This window comes from Hyla sarda, chromosome 1, assembly GCF_029499605.1.
Source record: "Hyla sarda isolate aHylSar1 chromosome 1, aHylSar1.hap1, whole genome shotgun sequence".
Lineage (NCBI taxonomy): Eukaryota > Metazoa > Chordata > Amphibia > Anura > Hylidae > Hyla > Hyla sarda.
This window is the reverse complement of record NC_079189.1, coordinates 372738380-372754095: the sequence shown is the minus strand read 5'-3', so window position 1 is coordinate 372754095 and position 15716 is coordinate 372738380. Positions and strand designations below refer to the sequence as shown.

Here is a 15716-nt window from a genome sequence, read left to right as displayed (position 1 = left end):
CCCAATTTCTCTCGAGTAAGCACATACCTCATATGTCTATGTTAAGTTTTCGGCGGGCGCAGTAGAGGGCTCAGAAGCGAAGGAGCGACAAGGGGATTTTGGAGAGTACGTTTTTTTTAAATGGTTTTTGGGGGGCATGTTGCATTTAGGAAGCCCCTATGGTGCCAGAACAGCAAAAATCCCCCACATGGCATACAATTTTGGAAACTAGACCCCTTGATGTACGCAACAAGGAATAAAGTGAGCCTTAATACCCCACAGGAGTTTCACGACTTTTGCATATGTAAAAAAATAAAAATAAAATTTCACTAAAATGTGTGTTTCCCCCCAAATTTCACATTTTTGCAAGGGTTAATAGCAGAAAATACCCCCCAAAATTTGTAACCACATCTCTTCTGAGTATGGAGGTACCCCATAAGTTGACCTGAAGTGCACTACGGGCGAACTACAATGCTCAGAAGAGAAGGAGTCATATTTGGCTTTTTGAGAGCAAATTTTGCTCGGGGGGCATGTCGCATTTAGGAAGCCCATATGGTGCCAGGACAGCAAAATAACCCCCACATGGCATACCATTTTGGAAACTAGACCCCTTGAGGAACGTAACAAGGCGTAAAGTGAGCATTTACCCCCCACTGGTGTCTGTCATATCTTTGGAACAGTGGGCTGTACAACATTTTTAATTTGCACAGCCCACTCTTCCGAATACCTGTCAGACACCTGTGGGGTGTAAATTCTCACTGCACCCCTCATTACATTCTGTGAGGGGTGTAGTTTCCGAAATGGGGTCACATGTGGGGTTTTGTTTTTTTTGCGTTTGTCAAAACCGCTGTAACAATCAGCCACCCCTGTGCAAATCACCTCAAATGTACATGGCGCACTCTCCCTTCTGGGCCTTGTTGTGCGCCCCCAGAGCACTTTGCGCCCACATATGTGGTATCTCCGTACTCGGGAGAAATTGCGTTACAAATTTTGGTGGGCTTTTTTCCCCTTTACCTCTTGTCAAAATGAAAAGTATAGGGCAACACCAGCATGTTAGTGTAAAAAGTTTATTTTTTTACACTAACATGCTGGTGTAGACCCCAACTTCACCTTTTCATAAGGGGTGAAAGGAGAAAAAGACCCCCAAGATTTGTTAGTCAATTTCTCCCGAGAACGGAGATACCCCATATGTGGCCCTAAACTGTTGCCTTGAAATACGACAGGGCTCCAAAGTGAGAGGCCTGAATTAGGGATTTGCATAGGGGTGGACATAGGGGTATTCTACGCCAGTGATTCCCAAACAGGGTGCCTCCAGCTGTTGCAAAACTCCCAGCATGCCTGGACAGTAAACGGCTGTCCGGCAATACTGGGAGTTGTTGTTTTGCAACAGCTGGAGGCTCCATTTTGGAAAGAGTGGCGTACCAGGTGTTTTTCATTTTTATTGGGGAGGGAGGGGGGCTGTGTAGGGGTATGTGTATATGTAGTGTTTTTTTCTTTTTATTTTATTTTGTGTAAGTGTAGTGTTTTTAGGGTACAGTCACATGGGCGGGGGATTACAGCGAGTTTGAGCTGCCGCGCAAAATATGCTGCATTGCAAACTTGCAGCCCGATACTCACTGTAAGCCCCCTGCCCATGTGAATGTACCCTGTACATTCACAGGGGGGGGGGACCTCCAGCTGTTGCAAAACTACTACTCCCAGCATGCCTGAGAATGTTTTGGAGTTGTGGTTTTGCAACAGCTGGAGGCACACGGGTTGGGAAACACTGAGTTAGGAAACAATGTTTCCCAACCAGTGTGCCTCCAGCTGTTGCAAAACCACAACTCCCAAACATTCTCAGGCATGCTGGGAGTAGTAGTTCGGCAACATCTTTTCTTTTTATTTTATTTTGTGTAAGTGTAGTGTTTTTAGGGTACAGTCACATGGGCGGGGGATTACAGCGAGTTTGAGCTGCCGCGCAAAATTTGCTGCATTGCAAACTTGCAGCCCGATACTCTCTGTAAGCCCCCTGCCCATGTGAATGTACCCTGTACATTCACAGGGGGGGGACCTCCAGCTGTTGCAAAACTACTACTCCCAGTATGCCTGAGAATGTTTTGGAGTTGTGGTTTTGCAACAGCTGGAGGCACACGGGTTGGGAAACACTGAGTTAGGAAACAATGTTTCCCAACCAGTGTGCCTCCAGCTGTTGCAAAACCACAACTCCCAAACATTCTCAGGCATGCTGGGAGTAGTAGTTCGGCAACATCTTTACAGCCAGATGTTGCCGAACTACAACTCCCAGCATGCTTGGAGTTGTAGTTTTGCAACATCTGGAGGACTACAGTTTGCAGACCACTAATACAGTGGTTCCCAATCTGTGCCCTTCCAGATGTTGCAAAACTACAACTCCCAGTATGCCAAAACTGTCCAGGCATGCTGGGAGTTGTAGTTCTGCAACATCTGAAGGGCCAGATGTTACAGCACTACAACTCCCAGCATGCCTGGACAGTAAGGACATGCTGAGGATGTGTAGTTTTGCAACATCTGGAAGGGCACAGTGGTCCAAAAACTGTGGACCTCCAGATGTTGCAAAACTGCAACTCCCAGCATGCCCAGACGCCAAGGGCTGTCTGGGCCTGCTGGGAGTTGTAGTTTACAGGGTCCTATTACAGCAATGCATGTCGCTTTACGCCGACGTGCATTGCTGTAAAGGGCCCGACCGCGGCTGCCGCCGCCATCTTCATCGTCTGGATCCGGGTCTTCAGGGACGAGGTAAGTACCGGGGCCGGTCCCCAGCACTCCCCCGTCCCCCGCCGCGTCCTCTGGTCTTCCTCCCGTCCTCTCCGGACTTCAAGGGGCCGGGCAGGACGGGAGGAAGTAACCGCCCCCCCTCCTGCGATTGGTCGGTTAACTAACCGACGGATCGCAGGGAATAGGAGGAGGTGGCAGGCTTGCCACCTCGCTCCTATTCTTTAGCATGGTCCTGGCTGTCTGTGACAGCCGGGATCATGCGAAATTACCGGGTGGTCGGGTCCCAGAGACCCGATCAGCCCGGTATCGCCGCAGATCGCAAGGGCGATTTCCCTTGCGATTTGCGGCGATCGCCGACATGGGGGGCCTACATGGCCCCCCTCGGCGTTTGCCCTGGATGCCTGCTGAAGGATTTCAGCAGGCACCCGGTTCCGATCTCTGCCCGGCAAGCGGCAGAGACCGGAAAACGCCAGGACGTACGGGGACGTCCTGGGTCCTTAAAGCCCAGGGTGCGGGGACATCCCCGTACGTCCTGGGTCCTTAAGAGGTTAAACCAGTTTAAAATCACTTTTAAATTCGGCCACTAGGGGTCGCCCTCCTAGTGGCCGAATGCATTCTGCAGTGACGTCACTACAGAATTTCGACTCATTGAAGACTGGCAACGAGTCGAAATTCAGTCACTGCGGTGTTCGCTCCCGCCTGTCAATCAGACAGGCGAGAGTGAGCACTTTGCAGGAAGTGGATGCGCGCAGGCTCCTGGGGACAAGGTAAAGTATTATGAAAGGGGGGTGGGGGGGGGGTGTTGAGCGTTCACCTATACAGTATGCCTCCAGTTTCCCCACTACAACTCCCAGCATGCCCTGACAGCCAATAGATGTCAGGGCAAGCTGGGAGTTGTAGTGGGGAAACAGCTGGAGGGACACTGAATAGGTGAACTAAGGGGGGTGGGGAGGGGGAGTAGGTTGAGCGGAGCGGCGGGGTTGCGGGCTGCGTGGCGGGGGTACTCTGGATGAACTAAGGGGGAGTCGGAGTGAGTTGAGCGGCGTGACGGGGCGTGGGGGGGGGGGGGGATAGCGGGCTGCTGTCACTGTTCTTTTGCCGGGGGGCTGCGGGCTGCTGTGACTGTTCTTCTGCCGGGGAGTGGGTTGCGGGTTGCTCGGCGGGGAGCGGTATGTGCGGCCATCACAGATACTGTTTTCACCTATACAGTGTGCCTCCAGTTGTTTCCCCACTACAATTCCCACCAATAGATGTCAGGGCAAGCTGGGAGTTGCAGTGGGGAAACAGCTGGAGGCGCCCTGTGTAAGTCAACTACGGGCGGAAGTGTTGGCCCCAGCAACCAAACCTTCTCAGGCATGCTGGGAGTAGTAGTTCGGCAACATCTTTTCTTTTTATTTTATTTTGTGTAAGTGTAGTGTTTTTAGGGTACAGTCACATGGGCGGGGGATTACAGCGAGTTTGAGCTGCCGCGCAAAATTTGCTGCATTGCAAACTTGCAGCCCGATACTCTCTGTAAGCCCCCTGCCCATGTGAATGTACCCTGTACATTCACAGGGGGGGGACCTCCAGCTGTTGCAAAACTACTACTCCCAGCATGCCTGAGAATGTTTTGGAGTTGTGGTTTTGCAACAGCTGGAGGCACACGGGTTGGGAAACACTGAGTTAGGAAACAATGTTTCCCAACCAGTGTGCCTCCAGCTGTTGCAAAACCACAACTCCCAAACATTCTCAGGCATGCTGGGAGTAGTAGTTCGGCAACATCTTTACAGCCAGATGTTGCCGAACTACAACTCCCAGCATGCTTGGAGTTGTAGTTTTGCAACATCTGGAGGACTACAGTTTGCAGACCACTAATACAGTGGTTCCCAATCTGTGCCCTTCCAGATGTTGCAAAACTACAACTCCCAGTATGCCAAAACTGTCCAGGCATGCTGGGAGTTGTAGTTCTGCAACATCTGAAGGGCCAGATGTTACAGCACTACAACTCCCAGCATGCCTGGACAGTAAGGACATGCTGAGGATGTGTAGTTTTGCAACATCTGGAAGGGCACAGTGGTCCAAAAACTGTGGACCTCCAGATGTTGCAAAACTGCAACTCCCAGCATGCCCAGACGCCAAGGGCTGTCTGGGCCTGCTGGGAGTTGTAGTTTACAGGGTCCTATTACAGCAATGCATGTCGCTTTACGTCGACGTGCATTGCTGTAAAGGGCCCGACCGCGGCTGAAGATATACTCACCTGTCGCCGCCGCCGCCATCTTCATCGTCTGGATCCGGGTCTTCAGGGACGAGGTAAGTACCGGGGCCGGTCCCCAGCACTCCCCCGTCCCCCGCCGCGTCCTCTGGTCTTCCTCCCGTCCTCTCCGGACTTCAAGGGGCCGGGCAGGACGGGAGGAAGTAACCGCCCCCCCTCCTGCGATTGGTCGGTTAACTAACCGACGGATCGCAGGGAATAGGAGGACGTCACTACAGAATTTCGACTCATTGAAGACTGGCAACGAGTCGAAATTCAGTCACTGCGGTGTTCGCTCCCGCCTGTCAATCAGACAGGCGAGAGTGAGCACTTTGCAGGAAGTGGATGCGCGCAGGCTCCTGGGGACAAGGTAAAGTATTATGAAGGGGGGGTGGGGGGGGGGGGGGTGTTGAGCGTTCACCTATACAGTATGCCTCCAGTTTCCACACTACAACTCCCAGCATGCCCTGACAGCCAATAGATGTCAGGGCAAGCTGGGAGTTGTAGTGGGGAAACAGCTGGAGGGACACTGAATAGGTGAACTAAGGGGGGTGGGGAGGGGGAGTAGGTTGAGCGGAGCGGCGGGGTTGCGGGCTGCGTGGCGGGGAGTGGGTACTCTGGGTGAACTAAGGGGGAGTCGGAGTGAGTTGAGCGGCGTGACGGTGCGTGGGGGGGGGGGGGGGGGGGTGGGATAGCGGGCTGCTGTCACTGTTCTTTTGCCGGGGGGCTGCGGGCTGCTGTGACTGTTCTTCTGCCGGGGAGTGGGTTGCGGGCTGCTCGGCGGGGAGCGGTATGTGCGGCCATCACAGATACTGTTTTCACCTATACAGTGTGCCTCCAGTTGTTTCCCCACTACAATTCCCAGCATGCCCTGACAGCCAATAGATGTCAGGGCAAGCTGGGAGTTGCAGTGGGGAAACAGCTGGAGGCGCCCTGTGTAAGTCAACTACGGGCGGAAGTGTTGACCCCAGCAGGCATCAGTGACGTGGTGCCTGCTGGGGAAGTCTGCCTGGTAGTGAGCACACTGCAAGGCCGACAAAAGGCATTTTTAATATGTAAAAAAAAAAAAATTAAAGGCAGGGAGGTATAAGATAGATGAGTAATAGGCAGGGACAGAAAATAAAAAGTGATGGTGGGAGCTACCCTTTAACAATTCAGTGATCAATTATATAATTAAAGCAAGTTACAAATGCTAAGGATATACAGACCTGAGTCCATGGTCACAGACTTTGGAGGTTTAACGGGATAAAATACGAATGGAAATATTGCCCCAGGAATTTGATTTTGTATCTGATAGAAAAGAAAAAAAATAACAGTATAAGAAAAATCCTTGCAACTTGTTCTAATTTTACAAAATCAAGCAGTTTCCCAGTATAGGTAATGATGATGATCCAACTTCAAAGAGCCCCACAATCCTCAGAATGAAGGTGCCACCGAGCTGGTTAAGAGCTGCACCTCTACTGACTTCTGCAGCACAAAGGTTCACATCAAGCAGGTAAATTCCTCATTGCATAGAATTGTGGTCCTGATGTGGATGCCATTTTATCAGAGAGGCCTGATCGGGAGGATGAGGAGGATTAACAATAAAATGAATATTTTCTTAACAGCTGCATGATTTCCATCCGGTAAAAAGGTTTGAGACAGGGTCATCTGCACTCTATTTGTATATTCAGGTTAGTGCAGGTGACTCTGCTGTCAGTTTCCCTTTAAAATTGGTTTTCTTTAGTTGTGACTAAAAATTCTCCAAAACCATATCCATAAATTATCTGGGAGCTGGAGTAAAACTCAGCAGTTTCGTAAAGAAAACCAACTGCTGTGTTTGGTTATGGGCCCTGCCAAAAAAAAGTCATTTTAACTTGTAAGTCCAACATTTCTGAATGAAGGCTTGATATTTCACACCAAGCCATTGGCAAAATAATTCCAAGGTTATTTTTCAGAAAAAAACAAAACAAAAAGTAGTAAGGAATATGTTCTTTTATAATGATAAATACTGGTAATATTTTTATACCATGGTATTCAAACCTTCATGAAAGACTTCATAAATCCTGGAATACAATTCAAATACTGAGAATACAATTTTTAAAGAAAAGAAATATGCCTTTCTGTCTCTGGGGGTGCACCCTTTAGGTGTTTCACAGGAATAGCAGCAAATTGAAGGAGAAAATTCAAAATCTTCATTTTTTACACTCGCATGTTCTTGTAGACCCAGGTAAAATGAGAGAAATCTTCCTAAAATGTGTAACCCAATTTCTCTCGAGTAAGGAAATACCTCATATGTATATGTCAAGAGTTCGGCGGGTGCACTAGAGGGCTCAGAAGGGAAGGAGCGATAGTGGGATTTTGGAGAGTGAGTTTTTGGGGGGTATGTCACATTTAAGAAGCTCCTATGGTGCCAGAACAGCAAAAAAAAAATTTAAAAAAAACTACACCTCTCAAGGAAGGTAACAAGGGGTACAGTGAGCCTTAACATCCCACAGGTGTTTGACGACTTTTCGTTAAAGTTAGATGTGTAAATGATTTTTATTTATTTTTTCACTAAAATGCCGGTTTTCCCCCAAATTTTACATTTTTACAAGGGGTAATAGGAGAAAATGCCCCCCAAAATTTGTAACTCTATCTATTCTGAGTATGGAAATACCCCATGTGTGGACATCAAGTGTTCTGCTGGTGCACTACAATGCTCAGAAGTGAAGTGAGTCAAATTTGGCTTTTTGAAAGCAAATTGTGCTGAAATGTTTTTTTTTTTTTTTTGGGGGGGGGGGGGGGGGGGGGATGTCGTATTTAGGAAGCCCCTATATGGTGCCAGAACAGCAAAAAAGAACACATGGCATACTATTTTGGAAACTACACCCCTCAAGGAACGTAACAAGGGGTACAGTGAGCCTTAACACCTCACAGATGTTTGACGAATTTTGTTAAAGTTGGATGTGTAAATGAAAAAAAAAAATCACTAAAATGCTGGTTTTTCCCCAAATTTTACATTTTTACAAGGGGTAATATGAGAAAATTACCCCCAAAATTTGTAACCCCATTTCTTCTGAGTGTGGAAATATCCCATGTGTGGATGTCAAGTGCTCTGCTGCACCACTACAATGCTAAGAATAGAAGCTTTTGGGCTTTTGGAAAGAATATTTTTTGGAATGGAAGTCAGGGGCCAAGTGTTCTGCGGGTGAACTACAATGCTCAGAAGAGAAGGAGCGTCATTGGGCTTTTGAAGAGACAATTTGTCCGGAATTGAAGGTCACGTGTGTTTACAAAGCCCCCCGTGGTGCCAGAACAGTGGACCCCCCCCACATGTGACCCCATTTTGGAAACTAAACCCCTCACAGAATTGAATAAGGGGTGAAGTGAGTATTTACACCCCACTGGTGTTTGACAGATCTTTGGAACAGTGGGCTGTGCAAATGAAAAATAAAACTTTTCATTTTCATGGACCACTGTTCCAAAAATCTGTCAGACACGCCCCGTAAATGCTCACTGTACCCCTTATTACATTACATGAGGGGTGAAGTTTCCAAAATGGGGTCACATGTGGGGGGGTCCATTGTTCTGGGACCAAGGGGGGCTTTGTAAACACACGTGACCTTCATTACCGGACAAACTGTCTCTTCAAAAGCCCAATGACGCTCCTTCTCTTCTGAGCATTGTAGTTCACCCGCAGAACACTTTACATCCACATATGGGGTATGTTCTTACTCAGAAGAAATGGAGTTACAAATTTTGGGGGTCTGTTTTCCTATTTTCCCAAGTGAAAATGAAAAATGTAGGGTAACACCAGCATTTTAGTGAAAACATTTTTTTTTCTTCTTCATTTGTCCATCCAACTTTGAAGAATTTTCATTTAACACCTGTGGGGTGCTAAGGCTCACTATACCCCTTCTTATGTTCGGTGAGGGGTTTAGGTTCCAAAATGGGGTCACATGTGGGTATTTATTTTTTTGCGTTTATGTCAGAACCGCTGTAAAATCCGCCACCCCTGTGCAAATCACCAATTTAGGCCCAAATGTACATAGTGCACTCTCACCCCTGAGCCTTGTTGTGCGCCCGCAGAGCATTTTACGCCCACATATGGGGTATTTGCGTACTCAGGAGAAATTGCGTTACAAATTTTGGGGGTCTTTTTTTTCCTTTTACCGCTTGTGAAAATAAATAGTATGGAGCAACACCAGCATGTTAGTGTAAAATGTTTTATTTTTTAACACTAACAGGCTGGTGTAGCCTCCAACTTTTCCTTTTCATAAGGGGTAAAAGGAGAAAAAGTACAGAAATACCCCATATGTGGCCCTAAACTGTTGCCTTACAATACGACAGGACTCCGAAGTGAGAGAGCGCCATGCACATTTGAGGACTGGATTAGGGATTGCATAGGGGTGGACATAGGGGTATTCTACGCCAGTGATTCCAAAACAGGGTCCCTCCAGCTGTTGCTAATCTCCCAGCATGCCTGGACAGTCAATGGCTGTCCAGAAATGCTGGGAGTTGTTGTTTTGCAACAGCTGGAAGAAACACTGCCGTACAATACGTTTTTCATTTTTATTGGGGGGGGGGGGGGGGGGGAGGCAGTGTAAGGGGATGTGTATGTAGCATGTTACTCTTTATTTTGAGTTAGAGTAGTGTAGTGTTTTTAGGGTACATTCGCACTGGCGGAAAAATTTGCCGCAGCGCAAACTTCAAGCAGGAAACTTGCTGTAAACCCGCCCGTGTGAATGTATCCTGTACCTGCAAACCTCCAGCTATTTCAAAACTACAACTCCCAGCATGTACTGACAGACCGGGCATGCTGGGAGTTGTACTTTTGCAACAGCTGGAGGCACACTGGTTGGAAAACCTTCAGTTAGGTTCGGTTACCTAACTCAGTATTTTCCAACCATTGTGCCTCCAGCTGTTGCAAAACTACAACTCCCAGCATGTATTGATCTCCGAAGGGCATGCTGGGAGATGTAGTTATGCAACAGCTGGAGGTACGCAACTACAACTCCCAGCATGCCGAGACAGCCGTTTGCTGTTTGGGTATGCTGGGATTTGCAGTTTTGCAATGTCTGGAGGGCTACAGTTTAGAGACCACTGCACAGTGATCTCCAAACTGTGGCCCTCCAGATGTTTCAAAACTACAAATCCCAGCATGCCCAGACAGCACACTGCTGTGTGGGCATGCTAGCAGTTGTAGTTTTGCAAGATCTAGAGGGCCACAGTTTAGAGACCACTGCACAGTGATCTCCAAACTGTGACCCTCCAGCTGTTGCAAAACTACAAATCCCAGCATGCCCAAACAGCTGTCTGGGCATGCTGGGAGTTGCAGTTTTGTAACATCTGGATAGGCTGCATCACCACAGCCTATCGTCGCCTCCGCTGCCGCCGATGGGTAAGTGGACTTCGGCACCGATCGCCTTCGGTTTCCCCGTTCTGCCCTGCCTATTGTGGGTGGGCAGAATGGGGAAACCGATAGTTAACCCCCCCCCCCCCCCGCCCCGATCTGCTATTGGTAGTCACTTCTATACGACAAATAGCAGGCATAGGAGGGTGGCACCCCTGCCACCTCACTCCTATCCCTTCAGGGGGATCGTGGGTGTCTTGGACAACCCTGAACCCCTTATTTTCACCATTTTCACCATAGACCCGGAATTGCACAAATCTCCGGTGAATTCACCGGCGATCGCAGACATGGGGGGAGGGGGGGGGAGGGAGTCCGATGACCCCCCTGGGTATTTGCACGGGGTGCCTGCTGATCGATATCATCAGTCACCCTGGTCCCCACCGGGCACGCAGTGGGGAAAGGAAATCCCACGGACATACCGGTACGTCCTGGGTCCTTAAGACCCAGGGTCCCATGACATAGTGGTACGTCATGGGTCCTTAAGCGGTTAATTGACATTTATCTATCTGATTCCTATTAATGTTCTTCCCTATCACAGATAATGTTTGCCTGGTTGACATGTAAATTGGTTTTATTTTCCTACTATTAATAAAATGGTGAGACCAACATCCAGCATTAAAATGATTTATGAAACTACTCTACATTTTTAAAAATTGTGTCACACTGTCCTTCAGCTAATCACTGGCCGCTGCGATGTCCACGCCAGTCAGTAATTGGCAGTGTGACACTCCGGGTCCTGTAGTCACTTCGGGCCTGGGCAGCCCAGGACCAGAGAAGGACACTGGAGGCACTGCTGGAGCCCTGGAGGTAAGCAAAAGTTTGTTATTTATACACTGTTATGTGGGCCATCCCCGTTCCACTGGATAGCGCTCTGGAAGACGCCTTCTTAAATGTATTTAATTTTTTTTTTAATAATTCCTTATTTTGCAAATATTCAATCATAAGTATATCACAAAACCATCCCTAGGGGAACAAACAAGAAACTAAGAACAAGTCACGGCAATAGCCGATGGGGGGGGTGTTTGCTGGGGGAGTGTACCGAAAGGCACTCAAGTAAAAGAACATAGTGCAATTGTCATTGGCGAAGGAAAGCAGGGGAGAAGGAAATCAGAAAGAGAGGGAGAGGAAAAGGGTAGGGAGTCAAGAACAACACATAGTGGGCAGACAAACTAGGAACAGCAACAGAAAGGACTCCAAATAGGGGAAGGGGGGTCCCCAACAGCCTAAGAATGGCCTTCTTTAAAATGTTGTTTTCAGCAGAATTAAAAAAGATTTAATTTAATAATTTTAGCATAAATGAGCGTTTTATTTACCTGTATTCTGTAGACCTGTAGTCTGATAGATTTTTGGTGAGCAGAGGCAGAGTATTCAACCTTCAAAGCTGGCAGAAAGCTTCTTCTCACTGGTGCTGATGGTTGCACGATTTTCATGCCAGTCAATGTGGGTGTCAGGCACACCTATAACATTAATAAACAACAGGACCGAGTAGGTAACAGATTTATGTTGAAGAGAATTTAACTTTGTTGTAGATACTAGGAAATCCTGCTCAATCTATATTTTTAATCAATTTTCTCTAAATGATAGCGGTCACTCTTCAAATCATGTTTTAATTTATAAATATATATATATACACACACATGCATCTCTCAGCATCTCATGCAGACTTGTCCACGATGCTTGAGCAAGGCTGCATTGAGCAGCTGAAATTTTGCAAAGACATAAGAATAAACATATTTCTCAGTTGGCATAGAATGCGTGTGCTGCAGGGAAATCGCGTGGGGGTCCCAGCAGCAGGCCCCCTGCGATCAGACATCTTATCCCCTATCCTTTGGATAGGTGCTAAAATGTTTTTGCCCGGTATACCCATTTAAGAGAGCTGAGTGCCAAGAGCTGATCCAGACCGGATTGCAAGAAGGCTTGGAAAGGAAAAGATACCTGGAGAAACGGACTGAGCCTCGCAGCACCGAAAATAGGCCCGCCAAGAACAGTGGTAAATTCTAGCATTAGAAGGCTTATGAGCCTGAAGCATGGTGCGAATCACCCTGGTAGAAAACCCCCAAGCTCCCAAAAACGCGGTTTCAACCGCCACGCCATCAAATTCAGCGGCAGTGACAGTAAATTGGGGTGGCAGAGAGGACCCTGGGAGATCAGATTGGGGCGAACTGCAAGACGCAGAGGTAGGTCGGCGACCAGCCGAATTAAGTCGGTGTACCAAGCGAATCTGGGCCACCAGAATGGCGGGAACGCCCTCCGCCTTGAGTTTCCTCAGAACCCTGGGCAGGAGAGGGACAGGAGGAAAGAGGTAAGAGCCAGAGGGTGGCGGGACTTCTTGACAAAGCAAGGAACCTGTCTGTTGTGGCGAGACGCAAAGACATCCACGTCCGGGGTTCCCCAAAGATCACAGATCTGCACAAACACCTCCGGATGGAAGACTACTCCCCTGGATCTGCAGAGGAGAGCCTGAGAAAGTCCGCTTCCCAATTCTCCACTCCCGGAATGTGGATCGCAGAGATGGAGGGAACTCTAGTATCGGCCCAGAGGAGAATCTTGGAGACCTCCTCCATCGCTGAGCGACTGCGCGTGCCGCCCTGGTGATTGATGTACGCCACCGCCGTGGCGTTGTCCAACTGGACTTGAACAGGGCGACCCTGTAGGAGCAGTTCCCACTAAAGGAGACAAAGAAAAATGGCACGGAGCTCCAGAAGATTGATGGGGAGACGGGCCTCCAGAGAGGACCAGCGACCCTGGACCATCCGGACCCGAAATACACCTCCCCAGCCCAGGAGACTCGCCGTCCGGTCCCGAAACACACCTCCCCAGCCCGGGAGACTTGCATCGGTCATGATGACCTGCCAGTGGAAGGGAAGAAACGACCGCCCCTGGAGAAGGAGGGGAGAGTGCAGCCACCACAGGAGAGACTGACGAACTGAGGGGGGCAGAAGAAACCGGCGATCCAGAGTGGCCGGTGACTTGTCCCACCGGGCCAAGATGGCCATCTGGAGAGGGCAACACCGGAATTGGGCAAAAGGAACCACCTCCATGGCACCACCATCCGGCCTAGCACCTCCATGCAGAAGCAAATTGGGACTGGAAAGGAGCGCCGTAGAAAACGGACACCCTCCGATAGGGAGCGCCGCTTGTCCAGTGGAAGACGAACCCGGACAGCTGCTGTGTCGAAATGGAGACCCAGGAACATAAGAGACAGAGTGGGAGAAAGGTTGAACTTCTTCTGTTGATCACCCAGCCGAAGGTGGGCAGGGTCTGCTTGGTGAGATGAAGGCTCTCCAAGTTTTGGGACTGGGACGGAGCTTTGATGAAAAGATAGTCCAGGTAAAAAAGGACCGAAATTCCCCAGGCCCGGAGGATGGCAATCACCACCGCCATGACCTTGGTGAAAACCCTGGGAGCCATGGCCAGGCCAAAAGGAAGAGACACTAACTGGAAATGGCCGGCAGGGATGTCAAGGCAGAGAAACCGCTGATGGGGCTGAAAAATGGGGATGTGCAGATAAGCATCCCGGATATCCATGGAGGAAAGAAACTCCCCTTGATCACTGGATGCAACCACTGATCGGAGGGACTCTATGCGGAAATGTCGCAGGAGCAGGTGGAGGTTGAGCAGTTTGAGGTCCAGAATGGGACAGGCAGAGCCCCCTTTCTTGGGGACAGCAAAAAGATTGGAGTAGAACCCAAAAAACTCTCCATGGGAGGAACAGGAACAATCACTCCCTGAGCAAGGAGGATACGCAAGGCGACCTGAAAAGCTGCCGCCAAAGAAGGGGAACGATGAGGGTGGGATCAGAAGAAACGATCCCGGGGAAAAGAAGCAAACTCTATTCAGTAACCATCTGATACGACGTCCCGGACACAGGAGTCCTGAACCTGTGCTAGCCACACATCCAGGAAAAGGTAACAACGACCTCCCACTCAAGAAGAGGACACGGGTGGGGGCTTCCCTTCAGGAGGAGGGAGGCCTATGGTTACCGGGCTTGGCCGTGAAACTTCCAGAACAGTTGGCTGATTTCCAGGAAGGACGCGCCTTAAAGGAGGGAGCTTTGTGCGAATGCGAGGACGCCTGCTTGGAAGGACAACCCGAGGTAAAGGACCAAAAGGAAGATGACTTCCAGCAGGGTTCAGAGCAGCGAGGTTTGTTCTGCAGCAGCAGAGAGCTTTTACCTCCAGTTTCTTCGCATAGGATCTCGTCCTGGCGCTTCCCAAAGAGCAGAGTACCGGAGAAGGGCAACTCCATGAGAGATTTCTTCGAAGCGGTATTCGCATCCCACGCCTTTAGCCACACGGAGCGACAAATTGCCACCAAGTTACCAGAAGCAGAAGCCATACAGCGGGCGGACTCCAGTGCTGCCGAACAGAGGTAGTCCCCAGCCTGACACAGTTGACGTGCAAGGTCTGCTAAGCCCTCTGGAGGGGCACCTGACAAGATGCTTTGGCAAAGCTGGAAAGCCCAAACAGAAACATCCTTGAACACCCAGGCTGAAGCAAAAGTGGGGAGCAGATACAAACCTGTTGCTTTAAAGGCAAACTTAGCCAAGTTCTCGATCTTCTTATTCACCGGATCCTTAAATGCTAGAGGCAGAGTAGTAGATTTTGATAGAAACCGGAGTATCCATGGCAGGCGGCGTTGTCCACTTGGGAACCAGATCCTAAGAAAAGGCAAACTGGACTTGAACCTTCTTGTTCCCCTGGAATCGCTTGTCCGGATGCTTCCAAGCCGCGTCCAGCAAGGTGTCAGATTCAGCATGAGAACTGAAAACCTTGGGGGAGGGAGGAGGGGGGAGAAGGGGGAGGGAGGAGGGGGGAGAAGGGGGAGGGAGGAGGAGGGAGAAGGGGGAGGGAGCTGCCCCACAACCCCAACCATCCCAGAGACAGAGAGGAAGAGCCAGCATCCCTGCCCCAGAGCCTACTAAAGGATAGGGAAGTTCTCCAGGGGTCCCAGGTGACAGGCTCCCAGAAAAGAGGCAGGGAAAAAAGGAGAAAGGAAAGGGGGAACGCACTCATCCTAAACCGCCAATACTCACCTAAGATGTCTTCAGCGAGCTATTGTCACCTGAGTCATGTCAGGCTGAGACAGCGGGATGAGCAGGGAGGAAAGGGGACACCGACCAAAAGGTGCAACCCCAAGCGCTGCATACTCTATGCCCCGTGCCCCTTAGCAGCATATGGGGGAACAGGTAGCACCATGCTCCTGAACCCCCACCTAAAAAAGAGAAAAGGAAAAGGGAGAAAAAAAGCTAATACAGTCCCTAGCTAGAAAATAAAAAAAAGTTTAAAACACCAGGTCTGGAGAACTTCAGACCTGTGTCTGCCTCCTACTGACACTAAGCTAAAACTGATTAGCTCAGGGTTAGTAGGGGGGGTGGACTTTCTTTTTGTATGCCTAGTG

The 15716-nt window shown here is 49.4% G+C and overlaps 1 protein-coding gene across 2 annotated transcripts in view; it reads right to left on the bottom strand.

Annotated features, from left to right (window-relative positions):
- VPS13A (vacuolar protein sorting 13 homolog A) overlaps positions 1–15716 on the bottom strand; it is a 350725-nt gene that overhangs the window by 62650 nt on the left and 272359 nt on the right. For both annotated transcript variants that reach the window (XM_056523518.1, XM_056523526.1), the window contains exons 56-57: positions 11630–11773; positions 6151–6232 (exon numbers count right to left, since the gene is read on the bottom strand). In XM_056523518.1, the coding sequence (XP_056379493.1) occupies positions 6151–6232; positions 11630–11773 (226 nt within the window). The remainder of the gene's footprint in view (positions 1–6150; positions 6233–11629; positions 11774–15716) is intronic.